The sequence below is a fragment of the Podarcis cretensis genome (assembly GCF_951804945.1).
Source record: "Podarcis cretensis genome assembly, chromosome: 7".
Lineage (NCBI taxonomy): Eukaryota > Metazoa > Chordata > Lepidosauria > Squamata > Lacertidae > Podarcis > Podarcis cretensis.
The window spans coordinates 60,545,214-60,561,983 of NC_137176.1; the positions used below are offsets into that span (position 1 = coordinate 60,545,214).

At 41.3% G+C, this 16,770-nt stretch overlaps 2 protein-coding genes across 2 annotated transcripts in view; one reads left to right on the forward strand and one right to left on the reverse strand.

Moving 5' to 3' along the window:
- The window catches only part of TRPA1 (transient receptor potential cation channel subfamily A member 1), a 31,728-nt gene extending 16,800 nt beyond the window's left edge, over window positions 1–14,928 (reverse strand). Inside the window, exons 1-12 of the mRNA XM_079983067.1 lie at window positions 14,550–14,928; window positions 12,647–12,809; window positions 9,633–9,808; window positions 7,115–7,222; window positions 6,311–6,419; window positions 5,605–5,750; window positions 4,544–4,680; window positions 4,041–4,089; window positions 2,308–2,407; window positions 2,098–2,198; window positions 388–557; window positions 122–286 (exon numbers count right to left, since the gene is read on the reverse strand). Coding sequence (XP_079839193.1) covers window positions 122–286; window positions 388–557; window positions 2,098–2,198; window positions 2,308–2,407; window positions 4,041–4,089; window positions 4,544–4,680; window positions 5,605–5,750; window positions 6,311–6,419; window positions 7,115–7,222; window positions 9,633–9,808; window positions 12,647–12,809; window positions 14,550–14,666 — 1,541 coding nt within the window. The 5' untranslated portion in view covers window positions 14,667–14,928. The remainder of the gene's footprint in view (window positions 1–121; window positions 287–387; window positions 558–2,097; window positions 2,199–2,307; window positions 2,408–4,040; window positions 4,090–4,543; window positions 4,681–5,604; window positions 5,751–6,310; window positions 6,420–7,114; window positions 7,223–9,632; window positions 9,809–12,646; window positions 12,810–14,549) is intronic.
- A 256-nt stretch (window positions 14,929–15,184) lies between these two features.
- KCNB2 (potassium voltage-gated channel subfamily B member 2) overlaps window positions 15,185–16,770 on the forward strand; it is a 251,054-nt gene continuing 249,468 nt past the window's right edge. Inside the window, exon 1 of the mRNA XM_079983074.1 lies at window positions 15,185–15,228. The gene's annotated coding sequence lies outside the window, so the exon portion shown is untranslated. The remainder of the gene's footprint in view (window positions 15,229–16,770) is intronic.

Below are 16,770 nucleotides of genomic sequence, written 5' to 3' on the forward strand. Positions count from 1 at the left end.
GGGTTCTTTTCTTGATAACTCAGATTATTCTAAGGCTATGTACATCTAAAATATGCAAGTTACATTTCTATTGTTAACTTGAACGTTGGGGGGGGGGGGAGAGAGAAAACAAAAAACTTACCAGAGAAAGAGGGCACCTTTCTTCAAGAGAAACTGCACTACCTTCTCGTGACCATTCTGAGCAGCCAAGTGCAGAGGAGTCATCCCTTTCTTATCTCCTTCGTTCAAGAGCCTGGTATCTACCATATCACGGAGGAGTCGTTGACAGGTGTTGATACGCCCATAGCTACATATATAGATTTTAAAAAAACCCCAAAACTTTTGTTGCATATACTCATGATGACATCAGGAATGTGAAACAGCCAATTAGGGAGGACATAGGCTTACCTAGCTGCAAAATGCAAAGGAGATTTCTTATCTCGGCTTTTAGAACAGATGGAAACGTTCAGTTCGAGGAGGCTGTTCACTGAAAGGGGAACCCCCTGCCTGCATGCATAATGTAGAGGAGTGCACCCTTCGTTATCTTCATCCATTATGAGATCTTTAATATGCTTCATCTGTTACATACAAAGAGTACAGCACATTAACAGCACCTTATGGAATCTGTCTTTTTGCAAAACCCATTTTGTATTTAAGTCCCCACTGAATTTTCACTAAAGAAACATGATAAGACAAATCAGGCAACAGAATCAGAATTAAAAAAAGAAATACTTGCTTCTATCAAATTGCAATTATTATTATTTTAATGAGAGAATGTTAATGCTTTGGGGGAGAACCTTTATTAAAGAGACAGAATGGCAGAAAATCTATGAGCCAAAAAAGTCTCTCTCACTTGAAGAAGACTCAATCCAAGATTCTGTTCAGATGGTATATGGCTCCTCAAAGAATCAAGTGAATGTGATTAGTGCCTGGAAATGTAGTGGAATGTATTATAACACATTTTCATTGAACATTTTGGAGGGTTTTAGACTGTAATATTCACAGTGTACAGGGCTCTTACCCATAGGTGCTAGGGGTATTGGGCACCCAGGCGCCGGGCTCTCAGGGGTGCCAGGCCGAGAGTCTGGGGCCCAAGAGTTGAGTCCGGGGAAGAGCCCAACGTCAGTCGGAGTGCCACAGCAGACTCTTCTGCTGCAGGCAGCTCTGCGCTGCGAGTTTGGGGGCGACCGAGCCAGCAAGACGCTGAGGCAGCTGGCCGGCTCTGCCCTCCTGCGCGCCTCGGACTGGACAACCTGGGGGGGCGCCGGGCAGATCTTTGCACCCGACGCTGCATATGCTTAAGACAGCCCTGGCAGTGTACATCTTAGAAGGCAATGAATTGGGTCAATAAGTAGTTAAGGCAGTTGATACGCCATAAACACAATAGCTTTCCATAAGGTATCCTTATATTCTTTGTTACTCTAGACAAGGGCTGCATTCACATGGAAGTATATTCCATTTTCCAACATTAACTATTAATTTCCACATTATATTTGAGCTTTTATAAAATGTAAAAGCTTCTTCTGAAAATACAACAGAATATAGCACAAGTTTAGCACTCATTTCTGTGTTCCAGAAAAAATCTCTTTGCAAATAAGATGAAAATGAGTGCTAAACCTGAGCTACATTCCACTATATTTCTGGAAGTGGCGTTTACATTTTATAAAAGCTCAAATAAAATACAGAAATAACCATCAGGAAAATGGCATAAATTGCTGTGTGAATGTAGCCACAAAGTGCACTTCCACTTTGAACTTAAATATGTTTCCTAGTATATGTATGCTGAATATTTTAATGCCCCAGCTGGGGTGTTGGTGAAAGGTATGCAATTATAAATATGCCAATTAAAGAAAAAATAAAAAGTTATATTTTACCTCTAATCCTCTGTATTTCTTTCTCTTTCTAAAATGTGAATGCATTTGTGCAATGTTTTGTGGCACCAGATGTATGCAATATTTCACAGAATGAAATATTTAAACAGCTATGTTGTGTACTATGAGCAAAATGCAAATATAAACAACTTTTATAAGCATATTCTAAAGAAAATGAGAGTAAAATTTCTCAAACACTATGAATTAGTGCATGAATCTAACATACATAAGCAGATGTTTCTTGTACCTTCAAAAACTGTTCATTCAGGTGTTTTAATCCTCCAGGATGTAGTACTGTTAGATGCAAAAAATTACGACCAAGATGATCTTTTAATTCTACATTTGCTCCTAAATAAACAAAGAAAATTAGCAGAGATTTCAAAGCTGATGACCTCTAATAGGCATGTTCTCATTTAATAACATTGTTCATATTGCATATTTTTTTCTTATCTTGTACCTTTTGATAGTAATAAATTCACAATTTTCCATGATGCACAATAAGTAGCAAGTAGTAGTGGAGTTCGACCTTCAACGTCAACACTATCGATCTTTGCTCCCTGCAATTAAAATTCCATTAAACTGTATGAATGGTTGTAGGTAATTAAATTGGAAGCCTACTATAGATGCGTTTTTGCTTTGAAAAGCTGTAGCCTATTTTCCTCTTAAATCAAGTGGGCTTCTAAAATACATATTAAGCCAATACTTAACTAAAACATCACAAAATAGCACACAAACATTCAAGTTTTCCAGAACTCTTATTCAAGCTAGATAGTAAACAAGTGAAGGATGCAAAAAATAAAAAACTTCGCTGGTTGTAACACCCTAAGTATGCATCTGATCAGAGCCTTTAGGCAGAATGTGGGTGGAGGTGGCAAACATTCAGATGAGAATTTTTTAGGTATATGCAGGTATCAGATTGCACAAACGTCTGCTAGGAAAGAGAAACATAAGCAACAGCTGATTCTCCACCTCTGGATTTACAAAAAACAGCTGTTATTCAGGTCTGTCTCCATCTCATGACTGACAGCTGCAGCTTCCAACCAAAGAAGGGATTTACTAGGGCTGTCCAATCAAAAATGTTTTGGGAATGGATATTCAAGTAAAATCAGAACTTGTTGTCCAATACTCTTTTGCAGATTGACTCTTCCAGGACCAGCAAAATTAACAGATCTGTGAACGTGGTTGCGTTTTGCTTATATGACCTTCTTATACTAATCTGGACCAGCCTTTTCTAAAATCTAATTCCCTTGGACCCCTTTTCTTTTTTATTCTTTTTGTTTGTGTCTGTATTTCATGATTAGCTCTTTCCTTTCATCCCATCACACCCTAGCCCTAGTTACATTTGATTTAAGTTTGGTGTTAAATATTTGTAGGTGTGTATATCTCTGAGCAACAGTATAGTATCTGTTTGACTCTGTATTTGTTTTGTGTTATGCACAGAAATACACACAGCTCTACATCAGGATACACTTTCAAACTTCAGTAATGTCATCCATTTTGACAAGGATGAAACAAAAACACGGCAAAGTCCCTGTCGCCAAAGGCAGTTTTTGGAAGGAAAGGCAAAAGCAAAGGCGGTTTGAAACGGTGACTAGAAAACAAAGAAACAAAACCCAGACCTATTTATCTGATAGGATGTTAGGCTTACAATTTTCATCCAATACAGTGCTACCTTGGTTTGCACATGTCTTGGCTTGTATAAGTTTTGGATTACAAACACAACAAACCTGGAAGTGCGTGTCCCAGTTTGCAACCTTTTTTTTGGATTACAACCCATTTTTGGGGGGGGATTATGAACAAAAAAAATTTGGAGGCCCCATTGGCGAAAGCACACCTTGGGTTACAACCTGTTTTGGTTTACAAACGGACCTCCAGAATGGATTATGGTTGTAAACCAAAGTACCACTGTATTGATGGTGATGATGACGATGATAGCAACAACAATTTATAGGCAGTTCCTTTCACTGGATCCCACCGATTCTGACACTGTAATTTCCAAGCATATATTATATAGTATCAAAGTTACTTCTACACATATAGCTGCCCCACCCTCCGTATCCATTTGTACTTGCTAAACAGGAAATTAATTTTTTTAAGTATGTATTTCATGCATGTTACTATGCAACCTGATAGTAAAGTTAGCACAGACCTTTATTACCATTATAAACTCAATTAAAATTAAATATTTACCATTGATATCAGATATTCTGCCAAGTCATAGTGATCAAACAATGCAGCCCTATAGGAATAATGAAAAGCAAACCAAGTTGTTAAAATAAAAACATAATGGTATTAAGTATAAAGCATTATGATTTTCTTTGACAGTCTGAAATAGCTGTCTGTTGCAGACTTGGCCATTATTAGAGGTTTCCCATGTGCACATGTTGTGGTATTTCCCTGTTCTTGTTCATGGCGTCGACAAGGAAATCCCCTTATTGGAGATCTCCCTTCAAAAACTGAAAACATCCTGCATACAAAATGCTTTGGATCATGCTCATTGATTGAAATGCATCAAGTGTTTATTGCTGTTAGCTACCCAACTCTCAGTGACAGTGCAGAATCTTAAATATACCCAGTGGACAAATCAGTAGGGATGATAGATGAGGGAGCACATTCCAGCCTGTTCCCCCCACATTAAAAATGACCTCTTCAAATATACTCGGAAATAAAGTAGAATTAGGCAAAGGCCTCACCTGTGAAGCAATGTTTCCTTATTTCCATCTAATGCGTCAACAATAGGTTCATCGCCTGCATAAGATGACATCATCAGTTTAAGAATTTCAGTAGCTCCTTGGGTGGCAGCAAAATGAAGAGCTGTGCATTTGTCACTCTAAAAGTGGGAACACAAAGCACAAGAAAGCCTTACAGTTATTCCCATTCCTATGCAAATGTTTAAAAGTTTTCCATAATAGTCCAAAACTCAACTCCCCATTTATAGACTTGAAATTTAGAACAAGGGTCTTGGTCAAATTCCAACTATCATTTTGCACACTGGCCAATTTATAGCACAAGCACTTCCTATTACAGCCATATACACATATATACAAATTATCAGGGCTGGCGCATCCTTGAGGTGGGCTGGGCTGCTGCCTCGGACACCAAAGGACCAAGACGCTGCGGCCTTGTGAGCGCCCCTCCTGCCCCCACCAGAAAAGTGGTGCTGGCTTCCAGAGACCTGTTGCTGCCATCTTTGTGGCTGCAGCCATACAACCCATGTCCCATGCCCACAGTGGCATGGCAAACACGCTCCCATTTCTCCTCAGGCAGCAAAACGAGATGTGATGCCCCTGCAGGTTATTATTTTGAAGTATGGAAACAAAAACTAGCCTCATGCCACATAATGAGCTAATGTAATGAGTTTGCTGTGTGCACTATGTTGTCTACATCTTCAGTCAGAAATCTGGGTGGAACTAGACTGTGCTCCTACTGAGGAAAAGCACTCCCAGAACACAGTTCCTCTCAGGGGATGTTACTGCACATAGCTGGGGCGATTTTTGCCAATTCTCTTCTCCCACTGGAATCCCAATCCCACCTCCCATACTGTTCCAGAGGGCTGGGGGCCCTCCACAATAGTGTGCGGTATGGCACTGGCTACTGCAAGGAGAGCAAGGAATTTGCAGAAAACACCCCCTCTCTGCACTGGCAGGATTCCTTCCATCATACTCAAAGTACCTGGTGAACAGAGGGAGCCTTTCCATTCTTTAACTTTCTTGCACAGTATATTTAAATAAACATGTGTTTTGTTAGCTCTTACCTGCTTCAAATCAATTTGGGCTCCATATTCAATGCACATTTTAATCATTTCCAAGTCTCCACTTTGAACTGCCAGATGAAGAGGACTACACTTTCCATTATTAGTAAAATTGATGTGATTTTTAGGGGAATAGCCTAATTCTTCACCTTAATGATTAAAAAATAGATGGTTACAAATAACAGGCTATCATATATGACAAGAGGTAGAAACAAAAACTTCCTCCCCATTTTGCAGCATATTCATTTTGCCAAAGCATCTTCTGATGTCGCAACAGATTTATGCAACTGTATTTAGTTAAGACTATAAAGTAATAAGTATAATCAATTAAATAGCAACCTAATTCATGCACCTGATTAGATTTTGTTAAGCTTACAAGGAGAAAAACAGATGCATAAGTTTTTGTGAGGCTATGGGCCAAAGAGAGATTTAGATCAGAGTTTAATCCCCAAAATATTACCTCAATATATTGAATATACATTTAAATAATCAGTTCAAATAATATTTAATAAAATACTATCTTATCAAATCCTTGCTTGATTTGCCTTACAAAGGAATATTACAAGGATATCTTCATATAACTGATAATTGCAACGATGACGTAAGAAATGTGTGATCTGAATTCAGGCTATAGTTTTAAGAAACAGGGCTTGGTGAGTTATGCTTTGAATGAAATAAATATTGATGGAATATTGTAAAATGTATTTACCCTTCTTTATGATAATCTCCATGCATGTTTTTGCACCAGAAAATGCAGCAGCATGGACTGGCATACATCCTAAACTGTTTGCTTTACATATTTTAGCACCATTTTTTATCTGCAAGAGAATTATCCGATATTAAGATGACAATTTCTTAAACAGTTCACAGATTGAAAACTTATAACATATTAAGCACTTACTTATTGACTTCAAAAGGATGATAGACACATGTAACTATATTTGGATCAGAACTGGCACCTGTGAAAGACTAAGGCCAATGGGTCAGTAGCTGGGACACTAGCAATGACTGGAGATGCTGACACGTGGGGCCTAACAGTGCCTCTCTCATTAAGAGATGGAAGATTACCCCAAAGGCCTCTTCAATGATAAAGGGGCAGGGAGAGTCAGAGTCCATAGGCCTTTACTTTTGGGAATAAGAAAGTCTGGTGGACTTCAAGTTAATAAAACCTCAGAATTCATATGAAAATTGCAGGTGAAAGCTTGCTGACAACAAGCAGGGACTAGCAAGGAAGTAAAAGTCCACCTGCTGTTCTCTTCACCTAATGTTTTATCACACAAATTTGTTAGGGCAAACTTTTGATCCTTCTTTTAAAAAAATAAGAGCTTCTAATTTTCTGATAGGTTCCACAGTAGATGCCTATGACCAGCTCCTTGATGCCACATCTAACAATTAACATGTGCAATGCTTATACACATAACTTGCTACAGTATATAGAAATATGAAAAGGCAAGAGAACCACACTGATTCACAGAGAAAGACAAAGAAAAAAGTAAATAATTTCTGTACATACCAGAAGTTTCAGTGCTTCAGTATTATCTTTATAACATGCAAGTAATATGGGCGTGTTCCCACTCTCTCCTTCCAGGTTCACATCTGTAGCGCTGTGTTCGACGAAAATCTAAACATTAAAATTAAATTTAAATGTCTGACTCTTCTGTCACATCATTGCTGGGCTTATCTCAGGAGTAATACGTAGAACACACCCCTGCCATCCACATAATTATTGGCAAACCCACTCTCTTTCCCCATAGGCAACTCCAGAGCAACTGTCTCAGGCACAGGACATCTGACATGTGTTCTAGTGACGGGCCTGGACCTTTAATTCTGTGTGCAGCTAACGTACAGCTGATGGAAACTTGCCTAGATATGTTTTCTCCACGCCATTCACAAGACCTCCCACTGCATTCTGAAGCCACCTGGAGCCTCACATGTATCATTTGATCCTAGAGGTTACAAATAACTGCATGAATGATGGTTGTGAAGTGTCGAAAAGAATCAGCCTTTTGACTCCTGCCTAACCAACACAGGTTTCATTTCCATGCATATGGCCCTTGACAGATTGCTTCTGAAGGATTGTAACCCTTGACCAAAAAAAAAAGTTTTCCCCACCCTGGCTCTGTGGTGTGCTTTCAACAGTTTATCTCCATATTTCAAAAAAACTTCAGTACCACAACTGGATTTAGGGTTTTACTGCATTGGGCACTGAGCCTAGGGGGTGCCACAGGGCACCACAACTGTGACATAGTGAACTGAGCAGAACGGAACGCGAGAGGTGGGGTGTGTGCGCTGAATTTTGGTCTTGCACACGGCACCACTGAAATTTGAAAGACCAAAGTCCGCGTCTGCCTGCAGATCAAGCTGCTCTTAAAATATGAAGAATAAGTCCGTAAATCTACTGAGCTACTGATTCTCTGCTTCATCTTGCAGCCAGTGAGATGAGGCATTTATCTCCCATGAGATAGTATAGCATGCTCTAAAATCCAGATTTTAAATCACTAATATATCAGCACAAAATTTTCATAAATGTTAATTTACAGTTCAGATCATAAGACTACCTTATTATTTGGGTGTGGGGCTCTTAAGAGTTTATTGAGACTTCCACAACAAAGAAAAACAAGCAGAGAAGCAATAAAAGCTTGGAGCATATTTACCTACATTTGATTACATAAAAACAAAACAAGTAGACAACAGAAAATCTTCCACAAATGTACAATCACACAAACAAATAAACACTAAGTGAAGCAATCCGGCAACCATCACAGAAGTAATCAACCAACCTAGCATAAAGGGAAGGGTGTGTGTGAATTAAGTCAGGACTCAGTTATAGAGCTGCAAATAAAATGTTTTAAATGTGTTCTAAAGCGCAAAATACAAATGTGACACTAGATAGCAGCAGTAAGCTATGCCAAATTCAATGTATTTTCAAAACTTTTTTTAAAAAAGGCATTTTCACAACATTTTTTATATGTGTGTGGATTCCACCCCACTCAGTCCATAATATTAATTACTCCACCCCACTTTGACTTGGGCATGACTGTGTATATGTGCAGCACAAGGAAATAAATAGATTCGCAGCCAGAAATGGAGGGAGAGAGCTGGAAAGTCCTCATGGCTCACAAGGAGACCCTCTCTGGAGCCTGAAGAGGGTGTCAATAAGGGTGCAGTAAGCCCTGAAGAGACCAGAGGCACAGCAGGGATTTGTTGAGGCTGCTCAGCCTCCCAGTCTAAAAGCTGTTCTGTGGGGTACCAGAGCCACATTAGCCTCTTTCCTGCATGCCCTCCAGTGACTTGCCGGCCAAAGATCTTCCATTCTGAATGTGGAGATTTTTGGATACAGTATTTTTGTATGGATTGAAGAGCAGCAGAGAAGGCATTCAAAGGCCATTTAGAGGGTGTTGCTCACTTTACACAATTTCACTTATGTGTGCACAGGCCCAAAATGTAACCACTGCTTAAGTGTGAGGGACAGGGAACGGCTGTATATATTTTGGAAAGAAGTTTGTCCATCTGCCCTCCATAGGTTCATCCACCTCTCAAGACATCATCACTGTACTCAGTGTGATGGTTCCTGAGGTGGTGAAAATGGGGTTCGTCACCATTTGGATGCTGGGAGCCATTTTGAATCAAGATGGCAGACCCAAACACAACTTTGGTACAGCTTTTTTGCATAGGCCTGGCTGCCTCTTGAGATATCATAGCCAAACTCAGCATGAGGGTTCCTGCAGTGGGTGCGGTGGTCTTCATTGATGCTCGGATGACATCTGCCATTTTGAATCAAGGTGGTGGACCAAAACATGACTTTGCCCAATTCTTGGTGTGATGGGTTCAAACTCACAAACTGCAATATCCATTTAAATATCAAAATATTTTCAAAGCCGGGCAGTCTCCCCTAGTCACTCTATAAAACTGCAAGAGCTGATGGAGGAAGCCATTCATACATATTTAATAAAACAAAACCATTTCACATAGAGACCGCTTTACTATTCACTTTTCATTGGCAAGCGTATGAACTTGGAATTAAACTTTACCTTAACTAATTCATTGTGAAGGCACTGCACAGCCAAGTGAAGTGGAGCCATCATACTGGAATTAAGAATGTTTGGGTTAGCTCCTTTGCTGAGAAGTAATTTAACACTTCCAATCTGGGATTTTTTCGTGGCCCAATGCAGTGGTGTGTTTCCAGAGCAGTCAGTCACATTTAGCACTAGGCCAAAGGATAAGAAAACAGAGCGGATGTTATATCACACTTGTATGATGCACAGAATGACTGATATTAATAATCATAATGTTTTAACAAAAATAGTAACTGTAAATGCAGATGTTAGATTAATTAGCAAGTGCCAACCTTTATTCAGCAGATTTTGTCCTGTATCATTTGCATACTGTAAATTTAAATCATAAAATCTAAATGAAAGTGTGTGATACACTCTTAAAAGAGCAGTTAATGCCTTTTCTGGGGACGCAGGTGGCGCTGTGGGTTAAAGCCTCAGCGCCTAGGGCTTGCCGATCGAAAGGTCAGCGGTTCGAATCCCTGAGGCGGGGTGCGCTCCCGCTGCTCGGTCCCAGCGCCTGCCAACCTAGCAGTTCGAAAGCACCCCGGGTGCAAGTAGATAAATAGGGACCGCTTACCAGCGGGAAGGTAAACGGCGTTTCCGTGTGCGGCTCTGGCTCGCCAGAGCAGCGATGTCACGCTGGCCACGTGACCCGGAAGTGTCTCCGGACAGCGCTGGCCCCTGGCCTCTTAAGTGAGATGGGCGCACAACCCCAGAGTCTGGCAAGACTGGCCCGTACGGGCAGGGGTACCTTTACCTTTTAATGCCTTTTCTACTTATCTGTACTTGTAAATGCATTCTAATTGTCTGCTTTTTTGAGGCCAGCCTGTTATTGATCTGCTGCTTCCAGGGTATGACACAAAGATGTGCTTTCTACAATAGGATATAGCCATCTGAAAATAAATCCAGTAAGTAGAAGAGTATAATTCCAAATGCACAATTGACACACAGGTGCTTTTACATGGGTTATGTTCCTGTCAAAGTCATTTCCTAAATGTTTTTCCTCTCAAAACAGACACAGTGCCTAAAAGCCTAGACACCTAAGAGTTATGGTGGTACAAGCTGTACTATGTCACCTGAGAAGGGGAGAAAACAGGAGGAAGGAGAATTGGGAAGATGGTGCTGGTGCAATTGCCAAGTCACATGACACTGAAATGTGCTGAACGGTTGTGGTCATTGGATTCTCCTGCTTTCTGGTACAGTGAAAGAGGAAGAAAATTTTCTCTCTACACACTTTATCTACACCATACATATCCACAGTTAAGTCACACTCAAGAGTAGACTGATGGAAACAAATGAACAAGTAAATGAAGCCCACTGATTTCAGTGGGTCTGCTCTGAGTATGGCTAGTTGAATGCCAGTCTCTGTTTGCTATTTGATGGCCAGAAAATTACTAGACACTTCCAACTTCCCCAGAGAAGTTCCAGAGGTGGCACAAACAAAATTTAGTATTATATGGAGGACTGGATACATATGTCATTTTTGTTACCACTATTTACAGCATAAAAGTATCTCAATAGAAGTGAAACAGAATGGTCTGGGGATCTAAAGAGCTACTTTAGATATGGCCAAGAACTTGAGCATGTCCGTCTCTACTTTTCGGTTTTTTTCTCTGAACTGCAGAAAACATTTAACTGCTTTTAAAAGGCCCCTCAGTTTTAAAAGCGGTTAATCATGTGCTATAGGGAGCTGCTCCTCAAGAAACACATAAGTTTGGACATGCAGATTTAGGGCAGTATCCAATTAAATAGTTATACTAGTGCAACAACTTTCAGCTGTGCAATTTAACTTTTCTGCCTCTCCTCTCTGGTGTAAACCACAGTGCCTCCTAAATCTGTTCTGGTGCTTCCCTCAACCCTTCAGAACAGATTTAGGGGGCACAAGGCATGCATGTTGTTCTTTGCGCGCGTGCGCGCACACACACAGCAACCTGAAACTACAGATCATAGAGGTGCACATTCAAAATTCTATGTGAGCCCTTGTGATGTCACAATGAGGAGCTCAGTCTGCTAGCAAAGTGGTAAAGTAATGAGTTCTCAGCCTATGCAAACAGACTCAGGTCTGCATGTGCAAGCATTGCTGCAGCTGCCCTGAAGGTAGAATGGGAAAACCTGGAAGACTGTTATGGCAGCTTTGGATAAGGACTATTGTTCCACAGTGGAAGAAGGCTGCTTTGCACTCATGAACCCAGACAAAGACGCAGAAATTTGTCCACAGATGACTAACCCTGAGAATGGAATTGCACACAAATATTACTTGTAGTGCTCACCACTACAACTGCTTTTTGAGGTGGGCAACATTCCAATAAGCTATAAGCACATCTCCTTTGCTTCACATGCTCCTTTCACCAGTCACCAGAAGACCTACCATTGTCACCTGAGTGCCACGTGGGTACATAAGCAGAGAGAAATGTCCTCTGCGAGGCTGATGCCTCAAGGCAACGCAGCAAGAGACAGTGAAAACATTTAGTAGACCTACATATGGTAGTGTGGGGATTTGTTGTGAAGAGGCACACACAAAGGTAATGTGGTCTCATTAGTTAATGAAATAGCTGCTATACTGTGTGGTTATCAAGTTATGTGGATTGTGGAATCTACAAATTTCAGGCTGCGGGTGTTCTGCTCTGATATGTTGCCCCCTAGTCTCTGCATTCAGAACTGTTTCAACTTTCCCCATTGTTGATCTGTTAGCAAGGGATCTAGCCTTTTCTCATCATCTATATAATTTATTTTGCATCAGTCAGATTCCATTATGCATTAATCCTTCTACAGCTGATCATCTGCATTTGTGCTCAAGCTATTAATAAAGTCAAAACATGATACTATGGAATGAATATGAGTTTAGTTGACTGACTAGATACACATCCCAACATGCTGAGACTAGAACACAAGACTTCTCCTATGAAGTCTTATGTATGTGCTGATCATACATTTTGTATGTGCTGATCAATAGATACATGCTTTAAAGTAATAATAATGATTTTTGTCACCTTCAGTTGAAGAACCATCTATAATCATTTGCATTAGCTCAAGTTGACCTCCTGCTGCAGCATGATGCAATGGAGTGGCATTTAGCTCATCCAGTTTCTTAAGACCATCCCGATTCTTCTTAATGAAACTTCGTAGTCTGCAGGTACTTCCATCTGAGATCACCTAATTTTGGATTATAATTTTTTTAAAATGCAATAATATTTATTTTCAAAGAGAATGTAGTACTGAAATGCCACAGTCTATAGACATACTGGCTTGGCATACTGGTTGGCTGTTTGTTTTTGGGATACCTTGGCACCTGCATGCTAATTGCTTTTAATCTAGTAGAGCCAGAAGCTAAAAGTTAACAAAATTGGATTACATTTGTATGAATCATCTTTTAATCTAATAAAGGAGAGTGCAGAAGAGGGTGGCCAAGATGATAAAAGGTGTGGAAACCAAGACTTATGAGGAATGGTTGAAGGAGTTGGATATGTTTTGCCTAATATATCTAAAGGGCTGTCACATGGAAGATGCAGAAAGCTTGTTTTCTGCTGCTCCGGAGGGGAAGACCCAAACCAATGAATTCAAATGACAAGAAAGGAGATTCTGACTAAACATTAGGAAGAACTTTCTGACAGCAAGAACTGTTGAACAGTAGAACCGACTATCTTGGAGGATGTTGGGCTCTTCTTCACTGGAGGTTTTTAAACAGAGGTTGGATGGTCATCTGCCAGGGATTTTTAAGCTGTGATTTCTTCATTGCAGGGCGCGGACTAGATGACCCCTTCCAACTCTACAAGTCTATGATTCTATTCCACTTCTCTTTGTTCAGGAGACAACTTTTCCTCCAGGCTCACAGGACAGCAAATGCAGAGTTCTAGTTTTGGCTCAATTGATTGAGCTGTATTAGCTCTGAAAATATCATAATGTGGCGCTTACCCACTCTACAACATAATTTTTAAAACAAGAGATAGCATCAAAGAATATGGCTATTTTCTCTCCAGCAGTGCTACTTGCATTCATTACATGGGAATAGTACATTATGCCATATGAACCAGAGTGTGGACATGATAAATATATTGGGGGGGGGGGATCTGTTGTGTGCTTTGTTTTTTTGTTTTTTTCCACATGCAGAGAGGTCCTAAGACCTATATCAACCTTTGAATCAAGGCCAACGAAAAGATTAAAACTTTTTTCAGTATCAGCATATCTGATGCTTGTGAGTCATAGGAAATTACCAGATTAATTTGAGCTAGTTGTGATATTGCTGTTAAAGGCAACACAAAACAGTGTAGCAACAAGTAACCCTTAAAACGTGTGCATTTTAAACTACATAAACTGAACTCAAAACATCCTACAAATTCATTCCATTCTCATCCATTCTTCTCCATTCTACATAAATAGGTTTGGTTTTTTTAGAAGAACCATAGAATTGTAAAAGGTAACCTAGTCCAACATTCTGTTCCAAAAGAGGTTTTAGAGAAGTTTTAGATCCCAGAAACAAGTACATTCCCAATACATGCATCATTTTTAAGAGCTAATTTTTCAGCATCCTGGACTTCTTGGCCAGGGTAATGAAACTGCCTTTGGGCCATCACTTTGTGCACTTAACATGTTTACCAGGAAGAGATTCAACGGGTACAGAGTCTGCCAGTATGGAGGTGCACCAAAAGGAAAACTTTGGCCTGTTGAATTTTCCGCGGATCTTCCTCCATGGTTAATCCTGGCAGGAAAAGAGGCTCACAAACCAAGGACCCAGACACTCCATAACAGGATTTCCCCCAGAAGCACAGATCTGAAGACACTCCATACCTGCTCCCGGTAGCACCGCGATGCGCGGCTGATTCCCGCTGCAATCATACACCCCCCTTAACCTGGACTTTAAGTCCCGCCGAACTCGCGCGGCGCCAGGCGCTTTACCTTAAACACATCCTGCGAGGCGACCGAGGCGGCGTCGGCTTCGCACACGACCCCTTCGTAGCAGGTGTCCTGCTTGCTCTGCCCGGACTGGAACAGCTTCAGGAAGGCGCGCTTCATGGTCTCGCTGCCAGTCCGTCTCCCGCGGCGGCCTGTGGGAGACACCAGAAGGAGCCATGTGTGCAGGGGAAAGCCCAGCCCGAGAGAGCAGCGGGAGGAGGGACGGGCGAGGTGCGCCCACCCACAAAAGAGGAGGCGCGAATGGGGCGTCGTCAGGCGGAGCCGGCTGCACGAGGAAGAGGCGTGAGGAAAGGCCGCGAGTGAGCGGCGGGCTCGTGGAAGAGATTCCCGCCTCCGGAGTTGAGGGAGAGCGGCCGAAGCAGGGGCGGCCGCGGCCTGAGGGGTCTCGCCGGAGGAACAGCGGGGCACCGGTGCGCTCTCTAGAACAAGGCTCGACCGCCGAGGGAGGAAGTTGGCGCCTCAGCCGAAGAGTGGGGCCCCTCTCGGCTGTCCGCCATGGGGAGCGCAGTGGGGTTGATGTGGCGACGTCCCCACTCAGACAGACGCTTTTCTGCTGCTGCTCCTTCCCCTCAGGAACGAGCAAGACCATTTAGGCCGGTACCAGACATTTGCGGGTTGGGCACGCTCGCAAGGCCAAAAGAACCTAAACACCGTCAGCCTAGTATGTTTCCTATTTATTATATAAAGCACTTAATAGCTATTAACAACCTATTTACTTTTTAAGTGCCAATTTTATATATCCTGAGGAAGATACAGCCTAAGGCTGAGCGGTTAACAAACCCCTCACGGGGACAAAAACAACCCAGAATGTAAACTGTAAAAGCCACATAATTATAAATAACACAAGCAGCTTTTTAAAAAGTAAACTTTTTATTTTTTTAAAAATAAAACTAGCAAGGGAATTATTTGGTACGGCACTCTAGAAACACCAGAAGAATATTCTCATTGTAATTAAGCAACAATAAGTTTGAAATATTCCTATAATGTTAATTACATACAGCTTTAGTAAAAAGAAACAAAACAAAAAAAAACCTGTCTAGTGCTTGCCCTTTTTATAAGGGAAGGTTGAAGGAAATAATGGTATGGTTTTCCTAGCAAAGAGAAGAATTGAGGGCAGTGGGATAGTAAAGAATGAGCTGGGTTGCAATAGCTACAACTAAGCGATAGCTCGACATGAAGTGGGGAGTTTTCCCCACTGACCCCCTGCCCTGTCTGGATGCCACGTGATCCTAGGTAGAAGAACAGCAGTGAGAAAGTTGTGTGAGAGATGCTGGAGTCAAGAGGCAGAGAAAAATCTGCTCAGTTCTGTTCTTTGGGGCTTCCCTGGAAACATAACAGAAGCAAAAAAAAAAAAAAAAGAATTATAAAATTTATACACTGCTTGATATATTTTTTTAAAAAAACCCTCATAGATCTTGTTAATGCTTTCAGCTCCTCCATCCTACACTCAGGTTCTGTATATGTGTAAATGAAACCTCACATCCTAAAGACACAAAAGTTTGTACTGTATTAACCATCATTCCAAGGAAGTCAAACTCTGGAAAATGCTTGGAACCCCTGGAGTCTCTTCACACTCAGAGATTGGGCTGGCACATAACATTATGTAGAATTTATTACTGAAGCTGGAAAAACAAATCTCTTCTGTCCAGCAGCAGACACTGTACTGTAAATACACCACGAACACAGAACTATGGTTCCTTCAGAATTCTGCCCTCTATGACTTTATTATGTCCAGGGCTTTTTTTTCCCAGCTGGAACTGAGTTCTAGCAGCTCTCAAGTGGGTGCCATTGCCATTATAAGAGAACGAGGTGTTCGTGGTGAGTTCCAGCACCTTTTTTTGTAGAAAAATAGCACTGAGTATATCCACATATGTGCTTGTATTTTTATTTCCACTGCAGGGGCTCATGGCATGTTCAAGAGCATGCTATTTATCTGGGAAACAGTGCTAAAGAGTCAGCAACCTTTTTCAGCCCTGGGCCAGTCCACCGTCCTTCAGACCATGTGGTGGGCCAGACTATATTTTTGGGGGGTTGAGGGGAATGAACAAATTCCTATGCCCCACAAATAACCCAGAGATGCATTTTAAATAAAAGGACACATTCTACTAATGTAAAAACATGCTGATTCCCAGACCATCTGCAGACCGGACTGAGAAGGCGATTGGGCCACATCCGGAACACGGGCCTTAGGTTACCTACCCCT